Source organism: Sphaerodactylus townsendi, linkage group LG02, assembly GCF_021028975.2.
Source record: "Sphaerodactylus townsendi isolate TG3544 linkage group LG02, MPM_Stown_v2.3, whole genome shotgun sequence".
In the NCBI taxonomy this organism is placed as follows: Eukaryota; Metazoa; Chordata; class Lepidosauria; order Squamata; family Sphaerodactylidae; genus Sphaerodactylus; species Sphaerodactylus townsendi.
Window position 1 is genome coordinate 175,215,532 of NC_059426.1, and position 19,954 is coordinate 175,235,485.

Genomic DNA, 19,954 nt, shown 5'->3' on the forward strand with positions numbered 1-19,954 from the left:
CTTGTTATGCCCTCTCTGGATGTAGCTATGGCATATAGCCAGTCTGGGTGATGGAATCTCACTGTAGAAGCCTGACACCTTGGATTTACCAGCGTGGTGTAGTGGTTAAGAGCAGGTGCATTTTAATCTGGAGAACCGGGTTTGATTCCCCACTCCTCCACCTGAGTGGCTGAGGCTTATCTGGTGGACCAGATGTGTTTCCGCACTTCTACATTCCGGCTGAGTGACCTTGGGCTAGTCACAGTTCTCTCTGAACTCTCTCAGCCCCACCTACCTCACAAGGTGTCTGTTGTATGGGGTGAGGAAGGGAAAGGAGCTTGTAAGCCACCTTGAGTCTCCTTACAGGAGAGAAAGGTGAGGTATAAATCCAAACTCTTCTTTTTCTTGTTACTGTGAGGGTGTCTTCTTTTCAGTGGGGCAAACTCATCCATTTTCTGACCACAATACTAATGGAATGGAGCATAACAACAGAGCTCTGGAACAACTGGAAGGGCCAGCCCCCTAGAGTCCAGGAAAGCCTGCACAAAATTTGCATAGCTCTGCCTGCCGCAAAGAGCGCATACCTAAACAGGCAGCCTCCCGGTAAGTCCAACGTGTCATTTCTGTCAAAAGAGCACAACTGCATTAGTCTACTGCTGGCATGTTGATTTGTTGTTAATTAAGCTGGCTATAAATATTTGTGGCATCTGAAGACTTTCTGTCGTTGACAGAGAAAAGCGGCTGTCTCATTTCTTCATTCATTTGTTTATATCTACAAAACTTTTATCTCTTCTGTCAAATGACTACACCAAAATACTTATTAAGCATCTAGAGAGCCACAGGTTGCAGACCATTGTGTTAAGCAGACTGGAATTGTTCAAAACCCTCCCATATATTCAAACAAAATACCTGCTATGAAAAATTAATGTGGTAAGTTAACAGGTCAGAATATTATTATTATTATACTACACATAACAACACAGTACAAGTATCTGGAATTCATCTCTGAATATCGAGTCCTTCCCAAGGACCTAGGATATTAGAGGTATTTGCGTAGAATGTGCGCAGTTCCTAGAAGTGCTGCTTCCTGCAGCATGTGGACTGGTTGTGGCTGTGCGCAAAGACAACCTGCCATGGGAGGGTGTGGCCACCAGTGTGGTGTAAGGGTTAAGAGCAGATTGTCTGTAACCTGGAGAACTGGGGTTGATCTCCTGCTTCTCGATGTGAGCGGCAGACTCTAATTTGGTGAACTGAATTTGATTCTCTGCTCCTACACATGAAGCCTACTGGGCGATCTTGTGATAGTCACAGTTCTCTCAGACCTCTCTCAGCCCCAGCTGCCTCACAAGGAAAGAGGCAGGAGGGGGGAAGAAATGAAGGCGTTAGTAATCTGTATTGTCAAAGGCTTTCACGGCCGGAATCACTGGGGTGCTGTGTGGTTTCCGGGCTGTATGGCCATGTTCTAGCAGCATTCTCTCCTAGCACGCTTCTCGCTTCTGCATCTCCGTGGCTTGGCATCTTCAGGTGAGAATCTTGATGAGTAGGAATGGAAAGCAAGTGGAGTATATATACTGTGAGGTCAAAAGGTGAGGCCATCTAAATAGAGTAGCCTGGCATGTGAGTCACAGAGAAGTCTGTAGCATGGGAGTAACAATGAAGATAGCAAGGTCAATAGGTGGATGGATCTGAATAGAAGTATCCTGGTCTTTGTTCCCTTTGATTGTTATAGTCTATAGTTGTCTTGTGTTTGTGTGGAGCTGATCAGTCACTGTCTTGATTCTAGAGTTTTTCAACACTGGCAGCCAAATTCTGTTCCTTTTCATGGTTTCTTCCTTCCTGTTGAAATTGTCCATGTGCTTGTGAATTTCAATGGCTTCTCTGTGTAGTCTGATGTAGTGGTTGTCAGAGTGGTCCAGATGCAGGCGAAACGTCAGGAGAGAATGCTGCTAGAACACGGCCATACAGCCCGGAAACCACACAGCACCCCAGTTAGTAATCTGCTTTGAGACTCCTTATGGTTGAGAAAAGCGGGGTATAAATCCAAACTCCTCCTCCTACTACTACTATTATTATTACTCCTACTACTAGGCCATACATTTCTTCTCCAATTCCACATCAGATTTCAGGATCTTTCCTAATCCCCTTGCAGAAAGGATAATTTCTGAAAAGGCCCAACATTGACCCAAACTGTAGTTTTTAAGATGCATGCACTCCTGAGATTTATTGAGCTTTTCTTTAAGAAGATTCTCAGCGTAAAATGTGGGATAGATTCCTGCTCTTCTGCTCTGGCATTCATCTCCGGTCGTTTTTACAGGCAGTATCCTGCTGCGCTGGTGAGATTTTTCTCTTGACCAGTCAGGCGTGTTTCAAGATAAACATCTGCTGACATTTGGTGTATTTAGTAAAGGTCAGAAGATACCAGCCGCTGTGCTTTTCAAAACCAGTCATGCCGTTGCAATTACGGGCTCTCTAAAAATGTTCCCCTTCCGCAGGCTTCGGCAAGCTGTGATGGATCTGTCAGAGTGTGGAAGATTGCAGAGCAGGTAAAGTGTGATCTTCTTGGAACCAGACCTAGAAATTTTGCATGGAGAAATGCTTCAGTAGCTTTTAAAGTTTCCCATGTCTCAGCAGCGAAATTGTACCAATCTGCGCACGTCTTCGCATTCTTAAAAATATCCCCCCCTGCTGGTTTATAGCACAATAGGGGCTTTGCCGCCAGCAGGAGAGAGTTCCTTTATGGCAAAACAATGACAAGAATCCATTAATGAGCATCTTGGATGCTGCGTGCTCGTGGGCGTGTGCATCAGCCAGATGGTTCAGATTAAACAAACCCATTTCTGGGAATTACCACTTGAAATAAAAATGGCTGTCCCTTGTCGTTTTCAGTAGCTTGCACATTTCCTAACTTCTTGAGAAACTATTGAGATAAGGCAGTGATGGCGAACCTTTTTGAGACAGAGTGCCCAAATTGCTACCCAAAACCCACTTATTTATCGCAAAGTGCCAACACGGCAATTTAACCTGAATACTGAGGTTTTAGTTTAGAAAAAACGGTTGGCTCCGAGGCGTGCGTTACTCGGGAGTAAGTTTGATGGTAGTCAGTGGCTTTGCTTTGAAGCAACCGTTCAACTCTTCCAACGGGTGAATCAAGACCCTAGGAGGATTTACTTCAGAAGCAAGCCCTCCCTTACTTTCGCCCAGCAAACCGAAAGCTTACTCCCAGGTAAAGGATCGCGCTTTAGTTCTTCGCATGAAAATCAGTGGGGTTTAACAGCGCTTAACAGGGTTACCTACATTGCTTCCCCAAAACTAGGTCTTAGGTTTAATGCTAATAATCGAGCCCAGCGGCCCAGGCCAGCCTATGTGTGTGTGTGTGTGGGGGGGGAGCTGCTCTGTTTGAGCGTGCCCATAGAGAGGGCTCTGAATGCCACCTCTGGCACCCGTGCCATAGGTTCGCCACCACTGAGATAAGGAGAATATCCTCTTCTTGAGAACCAGTGTGCTGTAGTGGTTAAGAGCAAGTGCACTCTAACCTGGAGAACTGGATTTGATTCCCGCTCTGCCACTTCAGCTGTGGAGGCTTATCTGGTGAACCAGATTAGCTTGTGCACTCCAACACATTCCAGCTGGGTGACCTTGGGCTAGTCACAGTTCTTCGGAGCTCTCTCAGCCCCATCCACCTAACAGGGTGTTTGTTGGGGGGGGAGGAGATTGTCAGCCCCTTTGAGTCTCCTTACAGGAGAGAAAGGGGGGATATAAATCCGAACTCTTCTTCTGTCCATCCTTCTTCTTCAGACTTGATTTGATCTAGAACCCTCTGATTTGTCTTTTGGTGGCCCTAAAATGGAGGAAGGTAATTAGATTGTGACTCAGCGCTTGAGGAGAAGGCTTGGATTCTTGGGAAAGGATTTCCTGATGGGTGTGTCACCGCGTACGAATCCTCTTGCCCATTAATCTGACCTTTTTTTTCAAAGCATAGTTTAATTTAATTCAGAATTAGCAGGCTCCTGAGGATAAGATCAGTCCAACAAAGAACCTGAATCCCTGTTCAGGTTTATTTCCATGTGGAAAACAGTTGGCGTAAGAATGATTTGTTTTAAACCCCAGAGAATACTGGTACTGAGCAGGCAAAATGACTCTCAGGCCCCTTCCGCACATGCAGAATAATGTACTTTCAATCCACTTTCAATGCACCTTGCAGCTGGATTTTACAGTGCGGAATAGCAAAGTTCACTTGCAAACAGTTTCGAAAGTGGACTGAAAGTGCGTTATTCTGCATGTGTGGAAGGGGCCTTAGAGAAGCTTGTCCTTCATTGGTAATCTGCCAATTGAAGAACCTCCTGATAAGATTGCCCTGATCTAGTCTGATCTAGTCAGATCTCAGAAGCTAAACAGGGTAAGCCCTGATCCGGTTAGTAGTTGAATGGGAGACTACCACAGAAGCCCAGGGCTGCTACACAGAGGCAGGCAATGGCAAACTACCGCTGGTTGTCTCTTGTTTGGGAAAACCCTGTTTTGTATGCTAGTAGCACTTATTTGTATGCTAGTAGCAAAGTCCATTACGGGGGAGATGCAGTGGGCCCTAGGTGAGTCCTGTTCGCCGATTGGTGGAGGGTTCGTTGTAGCAACATTCTATCCTTTAGCCCAGTGTTTCCCGACCTTTTCGACATCGTGGTACCCTTGACCTCGCTCTTCATATCTCAGGGTACCCCTGAGGTTCATTTGAATTTTTTTTTGCATTTTTAAAGGTTTTTTCCCGTTTTTGGCCTGTAGGTGGGGGGAGTGGCAAGCAGGGGGAGGGGAGGGAAAGCAGCATTGACAGCCGCATTGTTTGTTTGCCTAAATTCGACATGGATTGGGGGGATTTAAAGGGAGAGCTCCGTTTAAATCTACCCCCCCAATCCACACCGAATTTAGGCAAATAAAACAATGCTGTTTTTCAGTGTTGTTTAAAGGGAGCCCATGAAGCTTCCAACCCCCCCCCCCCTTCAAAATCCATCTGATTCTGGGGGGGGGGGGGCAGGCGGTAGCATTGTCTTGGTACCCCTGGGACTTGCTCTTGGTACCCCAGGGTACCACAGAACCCTGGTTTTGAGAATCATTGCCTTAGCCTTTTAGCGGGTAGGATACTGTCCTGTTTAGTATAGTACTCATTCTGTAAGCTTGTTCCATAGCGCTGTGGATTGTACGCATACTGCTTTGATAGCGTTGTTATTCATTGCATGAGAAAGGTAAACTGTAACAAAGCAAGAATAAATAGAAATGGCGGAAGGAGATGGGTGCATGGGTCGTCTGGGCCCAGACTCCTGGACATCAATGATGCTTGCTCCATTGGCACGGTTGTCAAGAGGTTTGCGCTGCGTCTGCCTCTTGTAAAAGATCCTTCTTCACGAGGGACTGTATCATGCTAGATCACTGCCGCTAACCTATTTTTGCTTCCAGATCTGCGAGAAAAGCTGGCCACTGCTGCAGAAGTGTAACGATGTGATAGACGCAAAATCGATATGTCGACTCGCCTGGCAGCCAAAGACAGGAAAGGCATGTAAAAAAAATCTCTTTTTTAAATCCTGCGATCGCATTTTTAATTGCAGATTTCTTCGAAGAGTTCAGACAGCATATGAAATCCCTTCCCTCCGGGGAGCTAGGTTAGCCTAACACAGTGTTTTCCAACCTTTTTGACGTCACGGTACCCTTGACCTCACTCTTCATATCTCACGGTACCCCTGCCATCCTCCCCCCACCTTCCCCTCCCAGTTACCCTGCTTGCCACCCCTCACCTTCCCTTCCTAGGGTGAAGGGAAGCAGGGGGGTTGGGTGTGTGTGAAGTGGCTGCTGACCTTGCGGCAGGCCCTGCCCTCTGGGCCAGCTCCATATCCTTGCTGGTGCTGGTGGGAGGCACCGCAAAATTGAGGGGGGCCGGTAGCATTGCCGCAGCACCCCTGGGACATGCTCACGGCACCCCAGGGTACCACGGAACCCTGGTTGGGAATCGCTGGCCTAACAGGTCGTGTGGCAGGCGACCCAGAAACAAACTCGCCTGGTAGGGTAGGACAGACCCTTGGGCCCACCTGGGCGAAGCATCGAGGGAGGGATTGTGGGCAGGCAGGTGCAGACAGGGTAGCCTCAGCAGCAGGGCAACTGTGGCTATCTGGCTCAGAGAAGCTCAAAAGGTGCAGAGGCAGCAAGAAGGCCAGCGTGGGAGGACCAGGTGTTTAGAGGCAGGGCAGGGAACAAAGAACAGGAGGGTGGAGCTTAACTCAAGGACCAGGTGTGAGATTGTGTCAGGAGTGGCACCTGCCTCCTCCCGACCTCAGACCAGGAGGCGCATCTGGGCCAGGGGAAATTGGCTTGACTGGGGGGAGAGTGTGAATTCTGACCTTCTGTGTAACCAAACTCCACAACTGTCCAAGGCAGTGAATTCCAGGGCTGTTCGACAGTGGAATGCATTCCCTCGGAAAGTGGTGAAGTCTCCTCCTTTGGAGGTTTTTAAAGAAAGTCTGGAAGGCCATCTGTCAGGAGTGCTTTGATCATGTGTTCCTGCATGGCAGGGGGTTGGACTTGATGGGCCTTGGGGTATCTTCCAACCCCATGATTCTATGATTCAAACCTGTCATATGTTAATGGATCTTTTGTTCTATCTCAATGTGCTTAGTAATTTAGATAACTAGGCACCCCTGTATTGGACTCCGGCTGGGGGGAGGGAGGAATTGAGGCTGCAGGAGACTCTTGCTATGACCTTGAGATTCTTTTTTTCCGAAAACAAAGTCCTTCACACCTCGTTGTTCCCACATTCTCCAAGAAGGAGGGAGGGGGGAGTTGGAGGAATCAGAAAGGGATAAATATTACTGTAAAAGCCAGGGTCACTAGAACTGGCTTTCTGAAGCTGAGTGCCTGTTGCCAATTGGCCATGCTGGCAGGGGCTGATGGGATTTGTAGTCCTTGAACATCTGGAGGCGCAGATTGCAGACCCCTGGCCTAGGCCAACCCACCTGAAAGCCATCCCCCTCTGGAACTGAATCACTGCCTAGAGCCGTGGTGGCGAACCTTTGGGACTCCAGATGTTATGGACTACAATTCCCATCAGCCCCTGCCAGCATGGCCAATTGACCATGCTGGCAGGGGCTGATGGGAATTGTAGTCCATAACATCTGGAGTGCCAAAGGTTCGCCACCACGGGCCTAGAGTACCTGGAGGCGGGACAGGTTTTTTGAAAGGGAGGAAATTCACACTCTGGCATCTGTGACGATGGGAGTTCATATTGATACTTCGTTGTTATCAAAACAAACTAATTTTTTAAAATGTGATTTTGTCCTCTGAACAGTTGCTGGCCATCCCAGTAGAGAAAGTTGTTAAGCTGTACAGGAGGGAAACGTGGGAGCATCAGTTTGATCTGTCAGATGACTTCATCACCCAGGTAAGCATCCTTTAGAACAGGGGTAGGGAACCTGCGGCTCTCCAGATGTTCAGGAACTACAATTCTCTCCTTCAGCCTACCAGCATGGGCTACCACATTGGCCATGCTGGTGAAAACTGATAGTTCCTCAAGTACTCAGTTCCTGAGCATCTGGTTTTGTGTCTCCCTACCCCCTCGCTTTTAGAAGAAGAAGAGTTTGGTTTATATCCCTTTTCTTCCTGCAGGAGGACTCAAAGGGGCTTACATAATCTTCCTCTTGCTCCTTCCTCCCTCACAACAAACACCTTGTGAGGTAGGTGGGGCTGTGAGGGCTCCGAGAAGCTGTGACTAGCCCAAGGTCACCCAGGCTGGCGTGTGTGGGAGTGTACAGGCTAATCTGAATTCCCCAGATAAGCCTCCACAGCTCAGGCGGCAGAGCTGGGAATCAAGCCCGTTCCTCCAGATTAGATACCACGTAGTTCTTAGCCTCCTACGGCCACTGTTAAGTTCCTTTATTCACAGGTGGTCAAACTTGTGGCCCTCGATAGTTATGGACTACAGTTCCCATCACCCCCTGCCAGCATCATGCTGGCAGGGGATGATGGGAACTGTGGTCCATAACATCTGAAGGGCCACGAGTTTGACCCCTATGACTTGGCACAGTTCAGTCGTGACCTGTAGTGAGGAGAATGATAGGCTGGTGTGGACCATCACAAAAGCAGCTGCAAAGACACAGCCGCGTTAGTCTGTTATAGCAGAATTAAAATGAAAGTCCGCCAGCACCTTAAGGACTAAGCCAGTTCATTTCAAACCATACTGATTTCACGCAATAAATGTTGGTCTTTCAGGTGCCACCAGACTTTTGCTTCCCGTGGAAGTGGGCAGTGCTTGTTCCAGCTTCTTTTTCCAATTTTTATGTTGGACCGTTTTCAGATTGTTACATTTGCTGGGTTGCTTGTGGACTACTTAACACGCCCAAGAATGAAAGACGGAAGCAAAATATTAAACAGCTTCCCTTGCCTGTCCCATCTTTTGGATTTCACAGAAAATCCCAGTGCAAAAGCTCTCCATTTCTGCAAAAGAGATGCCTCAGCAGCATAATGGTGAAATTGAGATGCTTCAAAGCACCGTTTCCCGGTGTGGTGTCCTTGGGCACAATTGTGCCTGCAGACACCTTTCCAGGTGCCTTCCAAAAAATTTTTTTTTAAAGCGGGTTGAGCCAGGTGGGTTTTTTTCCCCCAGCAAGACTTCTCATTGGAAATTGGAGACTAGATTGACTATGTAGGTTTTTAAGCATAAGCATAAGCATTTTATTGTCATTATTACTTGACGACTTTCTTGAAATTCTTACAGCAGCATTCCTCGATGCACACAATTTCCAGACTCATACCCCATCCTCACTTTCCTTCCTTCCTCCACCCATCCCTACACAGCCCCCAAAACACATCCAACGCACGAAGCCTTGGAGTTTAGCATAGCCACAGCTCTGGAGTAGAAGCTGTCTCTAAGCCTCCTTTGTCCTAGTTTCGATAGGACCTGTATCAGCTCTGCCGGATGGGTAACAGTTCAAAAAGAGAGTGTGGCTGGATGAGGCCGGGTCTTCTCGGAATATTATGGGCTTCCTTTCAGGGCTTCGGGAATTATGGTAGAGTCTCCTTCCAAGCGAGGAGGGAGAGGGCAGCCGATAATCCTCTGAGCAGTAGTGATCACCCTTTGGAGCGCCTTCCCATCTGCCACTGTGCAACTGGAGAACCATACACAGATGCAGTAGGTGAAGACACTCTCTATAGCACAGCGGTAAAAGGTTGCTTCGGCAGTGCTGTCACCACAGCATGAGGATCTTCACTGTAGTCTGAAAACAAGCTATGTGTATGCAAGAAAATGTTTTGAAACAGTATGCTATTTTTAAAAAAACCAGTATGCTAATTTTAAAAGTGTCAGGCAGGAGCCCGGCATCAAGTAGAGAAGCATCAGGAGGGAATGGGGAATGAATAAGCTGATGGCAAAATGCTTTTGTTTTCTTTAGGTAACCAAATTAGAGGGCACCTGTGAGCTACACTTGGCATTATTTCAAGTGAGTGGGACCTTGGAGTCCATCCTTGCATTCCTGTCTTTTAGCTTCAGTAGTGTGGGAGGACAGAATTCATTACAAAGGCAGGGAGGGGGGAGGAGTGTATGGGATTGATATATTGGAGTTGCTTGAATGTTCCAGCAGAACTAGCTTTTTCCCTCCAGCCTTTGTGTCTGCCAATAAAGACTCCTAAACCTTCAAGTTGCAGAGTCTGAATCAAGTCATAGATTGACAAAAAGGCATCCTGTCAAACAGAGCTTCTGTTGATATACTGAAGAGTTATTGTTAGATGTGTTGTCGAAGGCTTTCACGGCTGGAATCAATTGACTGTTGTGGGTTTTCCGGGCTGTACGGCCGTGGTCTGGTAGTTTTAGCTCCTAACGTTTCAACTACATATCCCTCAGAAAACCCACAACAGCCAGTTACTCTCAGAGTTTTGTCGAAGGCTTTCACGGCCGGAATCACTGGGGTGCTGTGTGGTTTCTGGGCTGTATGGCCGTGTTCCAGCTGCATTCTCTCCTAAGGAGAGAATGCTGCTAGAACACAGCCATACAGCCCGGAAACCACCCAGCACTCTCAGAGTTTGCCATGATCTCGCTCCCTGAAATTTTGTGGTTGACTCTGCCCATCGTCACTATTCTTTTGTGACTGGCTCAATTTCCCATGGTTGTGCCCTTCATCCAGTGTCAGAATTCCAAAGGGGCCCACAGGCTCAAAGAGTTTGGGGAACCCAGTTCGGAGAGTCTCAAAGCTAATTGTGTCTCCCTCTCTCCTCCTCTTAGCCCCTCAATGTTATATCCTGGTCTCCCTGCAGACCGTTTGTGGCAGCTGGAAGTGTCGGTGGCTGTATTATCATTTGGAATGTGGATACACAGGAGTGCTTGGAGAGGTACCAGTTGTTTTTTGGAATGTCTTGCATAACAACAGTGACCACAGAGCAGAAAACGCGTGGGAGTCGCTGGTGTTCGACACCAGAAGGCATGTTCTTTGGCGCTGCTTCATTGGTTTTGTATAATGCGAAAGGTGCCCCAGGTAGACACACACAGTGAACTGGGTTGACCTCAACGATCCTAATTCCCTTACATAATAACTGAAAAGAACTGTTCTTAGCCATGTTTGATTTAAAAGAGGGACACAACATACTGGCAGAACTTCTACATTCCTGCAGCGTGACCTTGGGCTAGCCAATTGGCCATGCTGGCGGAGTTTGGTAGGGAATTGTGGTGCATGAACATCTGGGAGAGCCACAGGTTGCAGACCCCTTTGTCACGGTTCTTGGCAGAACTCTCTCAGTTTACCTGCCTCAGAAGCATTAGTGCTCTGTAAGTGGGAGAGGAGAGGGAAAGGAGGCATTGTAAGCCACCCTTTGAGTCCCCTTTGCAAGTGAGAAAGGTGTGAAATATAAATCCAAGCTCCTCCTCCCTTCTTGCAACCTCTTCTTCTCCCTTCCTCTTCTTCTTCCTCCTCCTCCTCCTCTTCTTCTGCTTCTTCTGCTCCTCCTCCTTCTTCTTCTTCCTCTCTCCCTCCTGTTCTTGTTCCCTCTTCTTCTGTTGTTCCTTCTTGTTCCTTGTTCTCTTCTTGTTCTTGTTCTTGTTCTTCTTCTTCTTCTTCTTCTTCTTCTTCTTCTTCTTCTTCTTCTTCTTCTTCTTCTTCTTCTTCTTCTTCTTCTTCTTCTTCTTCTTCTTCTTCTTCTTCTTCTCCCTCCCACAGAAATTTTATCTTCTTGAATAAAACATTTGCCAGCATTCACACTTTTTTAAAAAAGTACACCTTATGGACTACGCAGAAAAACATGTATGTACTACTTCTTGTTTTGCTTGCTAAGGGTGAAACATGAAAAAAAGGTTCAAGCACCATCTGCAATGAGGTTGAAATTGGCATCCGAAGGCCAATCACGTGGCTTATACAGATGCAGAAGGAAATCTGGGAATGCTCGAGAACGTCTGTGGTGCAGATGGAAAGAAAACAGACATCAAGGTAGTACGAATTGGAAGCTTTTAGGGCTTTCCCCCCCATATCCTTTTCAAGCATGGGCAGCATTTGGGGTTTTGAAGAGCTCCGTCTCTTCTTGAGCCAGTGTGGTGTCGTGGTTAAGAGCAGGTGCACTCTAATCTGGAGAACCGGGTTTGATTCCCTTCTCTGCCACTTGAGCTGTGGAGTCTTAGCTGGTGAACCAGATTAGCTTGTACACTCCAACACATGCCAGCAGGCTGCCCTTGGGCTAGTCGCAGTTCTTCGGAGCTCTCTCACCCCATAAACTTAGTCTGCCCTCTCTAAGCCCCACCAACCTCACAGGGTGTTTGTTGTGGGGGAGGAAAAGGAGACATTACCTCGCCCTTAGAGTCTCCACTGGACAGGAGAGAAAAAAAGGGAGTAGCTCTAAATCCATACTGTTCTTTCTTCTTGGATGCTCTCTGATCCCGATAAACTTTGGGCCTCAGGTATCTGCTCCTTGCTCCCAAAGACTACTCTGAATGCACTTTTAAGCGAATGGGACGACAGCGGGGATTTCCTGAACCTGGGACTCCCCTGTTGGAACCCCAGTCGTCCCCAAGGGCAGCAACAAACGATGAAGAGGAGGAGGACAACCTGACGGCAGCCTCGGGACGGCCCAGAAACCGAGGAGCAATAATAGAAGATGATGAGAACTCAATAGGTTCGGATTTTCCCAAAACGAGACTCTTATTTGTTTCGCTTTACAACATTCATGTCCCGCTTTTCTGCCCTTCGAGGACCGCCCGGGCAGCTGACTAATTAAAACAGGGGTCTTCAAACTATGGCCCTCCAGATGTTCAGGAGCTACAATTCCCATCAGCCCTGCTACTTGGCCCTGCTGTAGAGCTGATGGGAATCTCTGTAGTTCCTGTTACATCTGAGGAAGATAGTTTGAAGACTTCTCTGTCATTAAAACATACATGTTAAAATTCTACTCTTTAAAGCCTCTAAGTATACTTCCTTTTCTCTCCTGTCAGGAGCCACTAAATTGAAATACTTGTGTGGATGTAAAGTGCTGTCAAGTCCCAAACCAGCCATGGTGACACCATAGAGTTTTCAAGGGAAGCGTCTTAACAGGTGGTTTGCCATTGTCAAATGCCCAGGCTGTACCAACTTGGTAGCAATCACCAGATGGAAGTCTCCTATCCGGAAGTCGGAACTACATCCGGAGGTCTCGGGAGAGTTTGACACACCAGTGCCTGAGCAGACCCTCCCTTTGCTTGCGCACACTCATAGTATTAACAGGTGTCAAACAACTTCATGCGGCCCTCAAAAGGCTAAGTGGGACTACAGTTCCCATTATCCCCCTGCCAGCATGATGCTGGCGGGGATGATAGGGGCTTGAAATCCACAACCGCCTCCGAGGCCTTGGGCCAGTCCGACACCTATGCGTCTAGTGCAGGGGTGTCAAACCCATGGCCCTCCAGATGTTCATGAACCACAATTCCCATCAGTCCCTCCCAACATGAGCATTGGCTATATGACAATCATTAAGTGCTGTACCTTATGATTCTTGACAAATGTATTTTTCTTTTATGTACACTGAGAGCATATGCACCGGAGACAAATTCCTTGTGTGTCCAATCACACTTGGCCAATAAAGATTCTATTCTATTCTATTCTATTCTAACTAGTTAACCCTGCTAAGCTTCCAAGACCTGCCTAGATCACACGAGTCTGCGTTATCCAGGAAAGAGGCATTCACCAGTGGTTTGGGCTGGAGACCAATGATCTCCAACCTGTGCCCCTTCAGATGTTCATGGACTACAATTCCCATCAGCCCCTTCCAACGTGGCCAATTGGCAGAGCTGATGTTCATCATCCCGCATTACCCCATATGTCCCTACTTGCTGAATGCAGAGGCCAATTTGCTGGTGGTTCCTGGCCCCTCAATGATGCGGCTGGCTTCCACTCGGACCAGGGCCTTTTCAGCCTTGGCCCCTGCCTGGTGGAACACTCTTCCTCCAGCTGTCCGGGGTCCCCCCTCGCGGATCTTGGAGTTGAATTCTCAAGCAGGAGCCTGTAGGACTGAGTTGATGCACGGGCTTTTGGAAGTGTCCAGCAGCTGACTGAGGTCTCCCTTCCATTCCTCCTGCCTCTCGGTTTGAGGCCCCCTTGCCAACTAGGGGACCCACTTTGTCTCCTTGTTTCCCCTTCTTGGGAGTGGCTTTAGTGGGGTTATTGCATGGCGCCATTTTTTTATTGAGTTTACCGGGGCTGTGTTTTAAATTTAAACTTAAATTATTTTAATCTAATGGGGTTTTGTCTGTATAAACTATATGTAGAAATTGTGTTGTGCACCACCCAGAGCCCTTCGGGGGTAGGGCGGTATAAAAAACCCACAAACAAACAAACAAACAAACATCAGGCGGACATAGGTTGGAAACCCCTGGGCTAGATCAGGACACTAAAATATAAAGACATAAAAACAGCAGTTTAGGACGGAAGGCTCATAGAGGGGAATGCCAGACAAAATAAAAAAAAGTTTTCACCTGCTGGCAGAAGACAAACAGAAGGCCAATGGCAAATCTACCCGGGGAGAGTTTTGGTGCTATGACCGAGAAGGCCCTGTCTTGAGTTATTTAGGGAAGAGAGAGTGAGGGAGGGGTCTGCACCTGGCGCATCTTGCTTCTGTGCTGTCACTGTGGACTCTAGTATCTTGAGGCCGGGGGAGGGGGACGGTTACAAGAAGGACTGCTGTTTGCATCCTCTGGTAGTCAGCTGACTTGTGTCCCACAGATCTTGCGTTGCTGAAGGCGAATTCCGCTCTCGATAAGCTGGATGAAGAGGATGACCAGGAGAGCCTTCCTCCTGCCCTGCCACAGTCCCCCACGCAGAAGCCGTACTACGACGGGCCGTTGCCAACTCCTCGGCAAAAGCCGTTTCAGTCCGGCTCCACCCCAGTACATCTCACACACCGTTTCATGGTGAGTTCCGTGGTTTATTTGCTTCTGTGGCTGTGTCTCTCTGTGCAATGTCCTTGCAGCAGCAGTGGCGTAGGAGGCTAAGAGCTCGTGTATCTAATCTGGAGGAACCGGGTTTGATTTCCAGCTCTGCTGCCTGAGCTGTGGAGGCTTATCTGGGGGGGTCAGGATTAGCCTGTGCGCTCCAACACACACCAACTGGGTGACCTTGGGCTGATCACATCTTCTCAGATCTCTCAGCCCCACCTACCTCCACAGGGTGTTTGTTGTGAGGGGGGAAGGGCAAGGAGATTGTCAGCCCCTTTGAGTCTCCTGCAGGAGAGAAAGGGGGGATATAAATCCAAACTCCTCTTCTTCTTCCTCTTCTTCTTCCTCTTCTTCCTCCTCTTCCTCTTCCTCTTCTTCTTTTTCTTAATCCTCCTCCTCCTCCTCCTCCTTCTTCTATACACGAAAAGCAGTCTATGTTGATTTGGGATATTGTCTCCCATTAATCCCAATAGAAAAAACTTCAGGCTTTTTCTTCATTGTGCTTTTCTAATTACTGTTGAACGAGCAATAGCTTCATTTCAAAAGACAGAATTGGTTGAGTCTCTGCAGCAAAAGGAATGGGGGGGGGGGCATCGTTCAAAAGGCCACGTTCCTCGTCCCGGTCACTTTGACCTCTGATCAAAGGGCATTTTGCTCCTGGTGTACCCAGGGATACCGGATGAGGAGACATTCAAAAGACCATGAACTTTGACCCTGCCAACAAGTATTTGAAGGCAGTATGTGGCGTTGGTTCAAGTTCAGAATACAATTACCAAATAAAGTAGGTAAATGCGTGTCAGGGATGGCCCCTAGTTGATTGAGATGCATTCCTAACGCCATGTCAAAGCCACATAATATGTAGACGGTGATTGTATCTGGGTGAGAGGCTGTTAGCAATGGACTATCAACAACTGCAGAGCTTGGCAAATAAATCTTGTTCACCAACAAATATGTCAATTCCTTTCACGCAGGGATACCCAGCCTATTATATTACAGCTCTGGAAATCCCCATACACAGGAGAGCCTATATGCTGGCTAGATTTAACATCATGCCATCTCCGGGCTACCATAGAGGAAGACTTAAAAGGTCTTCTAAAGCTGCATAAGAGGTTCTGTACCTGTAGCATAGGACAGCTGGATTCCATCCCACACATTCTCCTGAACTGCTTATTATACCAAGAACTCCGATCCAGCCTGTTATCCCAAGCTGTAGATCCTATGATTGATTATACTGAATCAGATAAAGTAGTTATGCTTTTAAATTGTCAGGATTTTCATTGTTGCCTTATAGTGGCAAAGTTTTTGTCAGAAGTTTGTAAACTGAATGTATGACAAACGCGAAGTTTTTTACTATTCACTTTTTAACTGGAACTGTATTTTTATACTATCGTGTATATGCCAATAAAGGCTTATTGAATTGAATTGAATTGATTGTATCTGGGTGATTTGAGATGCATTCCTGTCAATGTAACTGTTTTTAAATATATGTGCTTAGCCTGCTATATGTTACCACCGCTGTAATGGGACATTCTTTCCTTGATCTTTCTTTTATGGCTTCGCACGCTTGGTAGATAACTAGGCTTGTCCCTGACACTCTCTACTCCCATGGGAAACAGAATGTTTCCGTTGCTCTGTGGGGGTAGGAGTCCAGGTGACTTTATCTCTGTTTGTCACTGACCTTGGGGTGCCTAGGCTCCAATGGAACTTTCACATTCTTTGGGGAAACGGGGGGTGGGGGGGAGTTGTTTCTGAATAAAGGGAGTCGCAAAAGCCACGTCCGGCAGAATTGGCTTCTTGCAAGCTTGGTGGTTCATTACCTTTCCAATAAACGCTGTTGATCAACAATCCGGAGTCCATTTATTGATTCAAGGATCGAGACCCAACAATGTGCCATAGTGTAGATAAAGTTCCTCTTTATCAAGTACTTCGATTTAAAATCCCACTAAAAATTGGGGGTTAATTTTGTGAAACATGAGTAACTTTACTGGAGATAAACTATTTTACATTTGCTGTTTTATGAAAGTGTATCACGTAACTATATTGTGAGCCGCTCTGAGCCCACTTCAGCTGAAGAGAGCGGAGCATTAAATCATCATCATAATGTTAAAAATAATACACTGATACATTACAATGTTTTAGACCTCTGGGCGAGGCTCAAATTGTAATGAAAGGCCAACAACCTGCTAAAGAACTGGCAGGAGCAGCAGTGGCGTAGTGGCTAAGAGCAGGTGCACTCTGATCTGGAGGAACCGGGTTTGATTCCCAGCTCTGCCGCTTGAGTTGTGGAGGCTTCTCTGGGGAATTCAGATTAGCCTGCGCACTCGCACACACGCCAGCTGGGTGACCTTGGGCTAGTCACAGCTTCTCGAAGCTCTCTCAGCCCCACCTACCTCACAGGGTGTTTGTTGTGAGGGGGGAAGGGAAAGGAGATTGTAAGTCCCTTTGAGTCTCCTGCAGGAGAGAAAGGGGGGATATAAATCCAAACTCAGCTGTGATATTAAACATATCACATAAAGGTATGTTCCAGTAGCATTCTCTCCTGACGTTTCGCCTGCATCTGTGGCTGGCATCTTCAGAGGATCGTCTTCACATCCTCTGAAGATGCCAGCCACAGATGCAGGTAAAACGCCAGGAGAGAATGCTACTAAAACACGGCCATACAGCCTGGAAAACCCACAACACCTTAGTGATTCCGTCTGTGAAAGTCTTCGACAATATAATGATAATTTATTTATTTATTTATTTATTCGATTTGATAAACCACCAAACCCCGAAGGGTTGTTGTTCTTGCCTCTCTTATAGGTATGGGACTCTGTTGGTATCATCCGCTGCTATAATTATTATTCTTGCCTCTCTTAAAGGTATGGAACTCTGTTGGTATCATCCGCTGCTATAATGACGAGCAAGACAACGCTATTGAGGTGGAATTCCATGACGTTGCCGTACACCACGCCATGCACTTGCCCAATTCTTTGCATCACACGATGGCAGACCTTTCCCGGGAAGCTGTTTTACTAGCCTGCGAGAGCACGGAAGAGCTGGCGAGGTAAAAACCCTCAAGGCTCTCTTAAGGAGCGCAGCTAGCCAAGCGAGTTCAGGTGCGTCGTGGAGTGCTCAAGCACTGGAAGGCTCTTGCACGACAGTCCATCATTGAGACTCTAGAAGGGTTCCAGAGCTTTTATTGAACTCTGTCAGTTATCCTTGCGGCAGAAAGCCAGAGTTAAAGAGCCTGGTTTCTGCAGCCGCATTTATCTCAAACATTCCCTGTTTGCCGAGCCCCCCTCCCAACTTCCCATTGTTTTACAGAACAACAGAATAGCGAGGTGAGAACAGCTTTGTTACGGGACTAAAGTGTCTTAAGGATGTGTGATAGACCTTGCCCCGGGTCTCAGGTGCGGCTGGAACGAGGAAGCCTGATTCCCTATGTTACTAAGCACAGTGATTAGAATAGAAAAGGCCCATTAACATGAACAGATAACAGCAAGTCTAGGTGTGACCTTGGCTCCTGCCAGCGCAAGCATTGTAGTAGACCAGTGATGGCGAACCTATGGCACGGGTGCCAGAGGTGGCACTCAGAGCCCTCTCTGTGGGCACGCACAGAGTTCACCATGTGTGTGTGTGGGGGGGGATTGCCCCTCCCCCATCTAGGCTGGCCTGGGCCGCTGGGCTCGATTATTAGCATTAAACCTAAGGCCTAGTTTTGGGGAAGCAGAATAGGTAACCCTGTTAAGCGCTGTTAAACCCCACTGATTTTCATGCAAAGAACTAAAGCACGATCCTTTACCTGGGAGTAAGCTCGGTTGCTGGCAATGGGGCTTGCTTCTGAGTAAACCCTCCTAGGGTCATGATTCACCCATTTGAAGCGTTGCACAGTTGCTTCAAAGCAAAGCCACCGACTACCACCAAACTTACTCCTGAGTAACGCGTGCCTCGGAGCCAACCGTTTTTTCTATACTAAAACCCCAGTATTCAGGTTAAATTGCCATGTTGGCACTTGGCGATAAATAAGTGTGCTTTGGGTTGCAGTTTGGGCACTCGGTCTTGAAAAGGTTTGCCATCACTGCCCTATGTTACTAAGCGCAGTGATTAGAATAGAAAAGGCCCATTAACACGAACAGATAACAGCAAGTCTAGGTGTGACCTTGGCTCCGGCCAGCTGTTACCAGGCCCTGCGGGAACTAGGCCTGACAAGCACAAGCGTTGTAGTAGATCACAGGTGTCAAACTTGTGGCCTTCCAGATGTTATGGACTACAGTTGCCTGGTCCTTTTAACTGGGGTTGCCAGGGATTGAACCTGGCACCTCCTCTATGCCAAGCAGGTGCTCTACCTCTAGGCCATGGTCTCTTCCCTGACAGTCTTGAACACCCATGAAATTGCCTTATACTGACCCATCGTGGTCAGTATTGTCGATGCAGACAGTGGCTCTCCAGGGTCTCAGTCGTTTCATTCCTGCCTCGTCCTGGAGATGCCGGGGATTGAACCTGTTACCTCCTATATGCCAAGCAGATGTTCTGTCATTGAGCCACGGCCTCTACCTTGACATTGAACCCATTGGAAGATGCCTTATACGGAGTCAGATCCTTAGTCCATGACGGTCAGCATTGTGTATTCAGACTGACAGTGGCTATCCAGGTTCCTAGTTAGGGGCTTTCATATCACCTACTGCCTGGTCCTTTTCAACTGGGGTTGCCGGGGATTGAACCTGGGGCCTCCCTGCTTTGCCCTCCTTAAAGTGTTCTGCTTCGCTTTGTTTCCTACTGCTCTCGCCCACCCGGTGAGTCGGGGCAAAATTAGGCCCCCTTCAAAGTGGGCGTTCAGGATGGAGCTTAGCTTATTTGGGCCTGCCTTTCTCACCGAGACCCATGGGAGATTATGGAGCGGGGAGAGAGAGAAATGTAATCACATGGTATAGGACGTTGAATGGATAATGGGGTACAAAATAGAACAAAGTGAGGTGACCATACAGTGCAGGATATAGAGTAAACAGTGCAACTAAAGAAGGAGAAGAGGAGGAGGAGGAGTTTGGATTTATATCCCCCCTTTCTCTCCTGCAGGAGACTCAAAGGGGCTGGCAATCTCCTTGCCCTTCCCCCCTCACAACAAACACCCTGTGAGGTAGGTGGGGCTGAGAGAGCTCCGAGAAGCTGTGACTAGCCCAAGGTCACGCAGTTAGCGTGTGTGGGAGTGCACAGGCTAATCTGAATTCCCCAGATAAGCCTCCACAGCTCAGGCGGCAGAGCTGGGAATCAAACCCGGTTCCTCCAGATTAGATACACGAGCTCTTAACCTCCTTCGCCACTGCTTCTGTTCAATAGGACTAGGAATTCAAACACCTTGTATGCAGGCGTAGTGACATCAGGGCAGAGTGTAGGATTACTACGGTGTAGGCGATGCAGTATCTCCACCCCATTCCCATACGCAGATGCCCTTCTGGACTGTTCCTGCTGGAGAGGTTGTTCCTTGCTGCGCTGCAAGCAGCCAGAAAAACGATGAAGGGGGGAAAATGGCATATTAATAAATCCGTTATCAGATTTTTCAATGCCGTGCTCTTCAAGGAGAGGTCA

The 19,954-nt window shown here is 47.7% G+C and overlaps 1 protein-coding gene across 1 annotated transcript in view; it reads left to right on the top strand.

Moving 5' to 3' along the window:
- WDHD1 (WD repeat and HMG-box DNA binding protein 1) overlaps window positions 1-19,954 on the top strand; it is a 70,912-nt gene that overhangs the window by 21,022 nt on the left and 29,936 nt on the right. Inside the window, 10 exon segments of the mRNA XM_048485986.1 lie at window positions 2,472-2,522; window positions 5,422-5,517; window positions 7,301-7,393; window positions 10,226-10,332; window positions 11,269-11,308; window positions 11,310-11,423; window positions 11,908-11,961; window positions 11,964-12,099; window positions 14,178-14,365; window positions 17,251-17,435. Of these exon segments, the coding sequence (XP_048341943.1) occupies window positions 2,472-2,522; window positions 5,422-5,517; window positions 7,301-7,393; window positions 10,226-10,332; window positions 11,269-11,308; window positions 11,310-11,423; window positions 11,908-11,961; window positions 11,964-12,099; window positions 14,178-14,365; window positions 17,251-17,435 (1,064 nt within the window).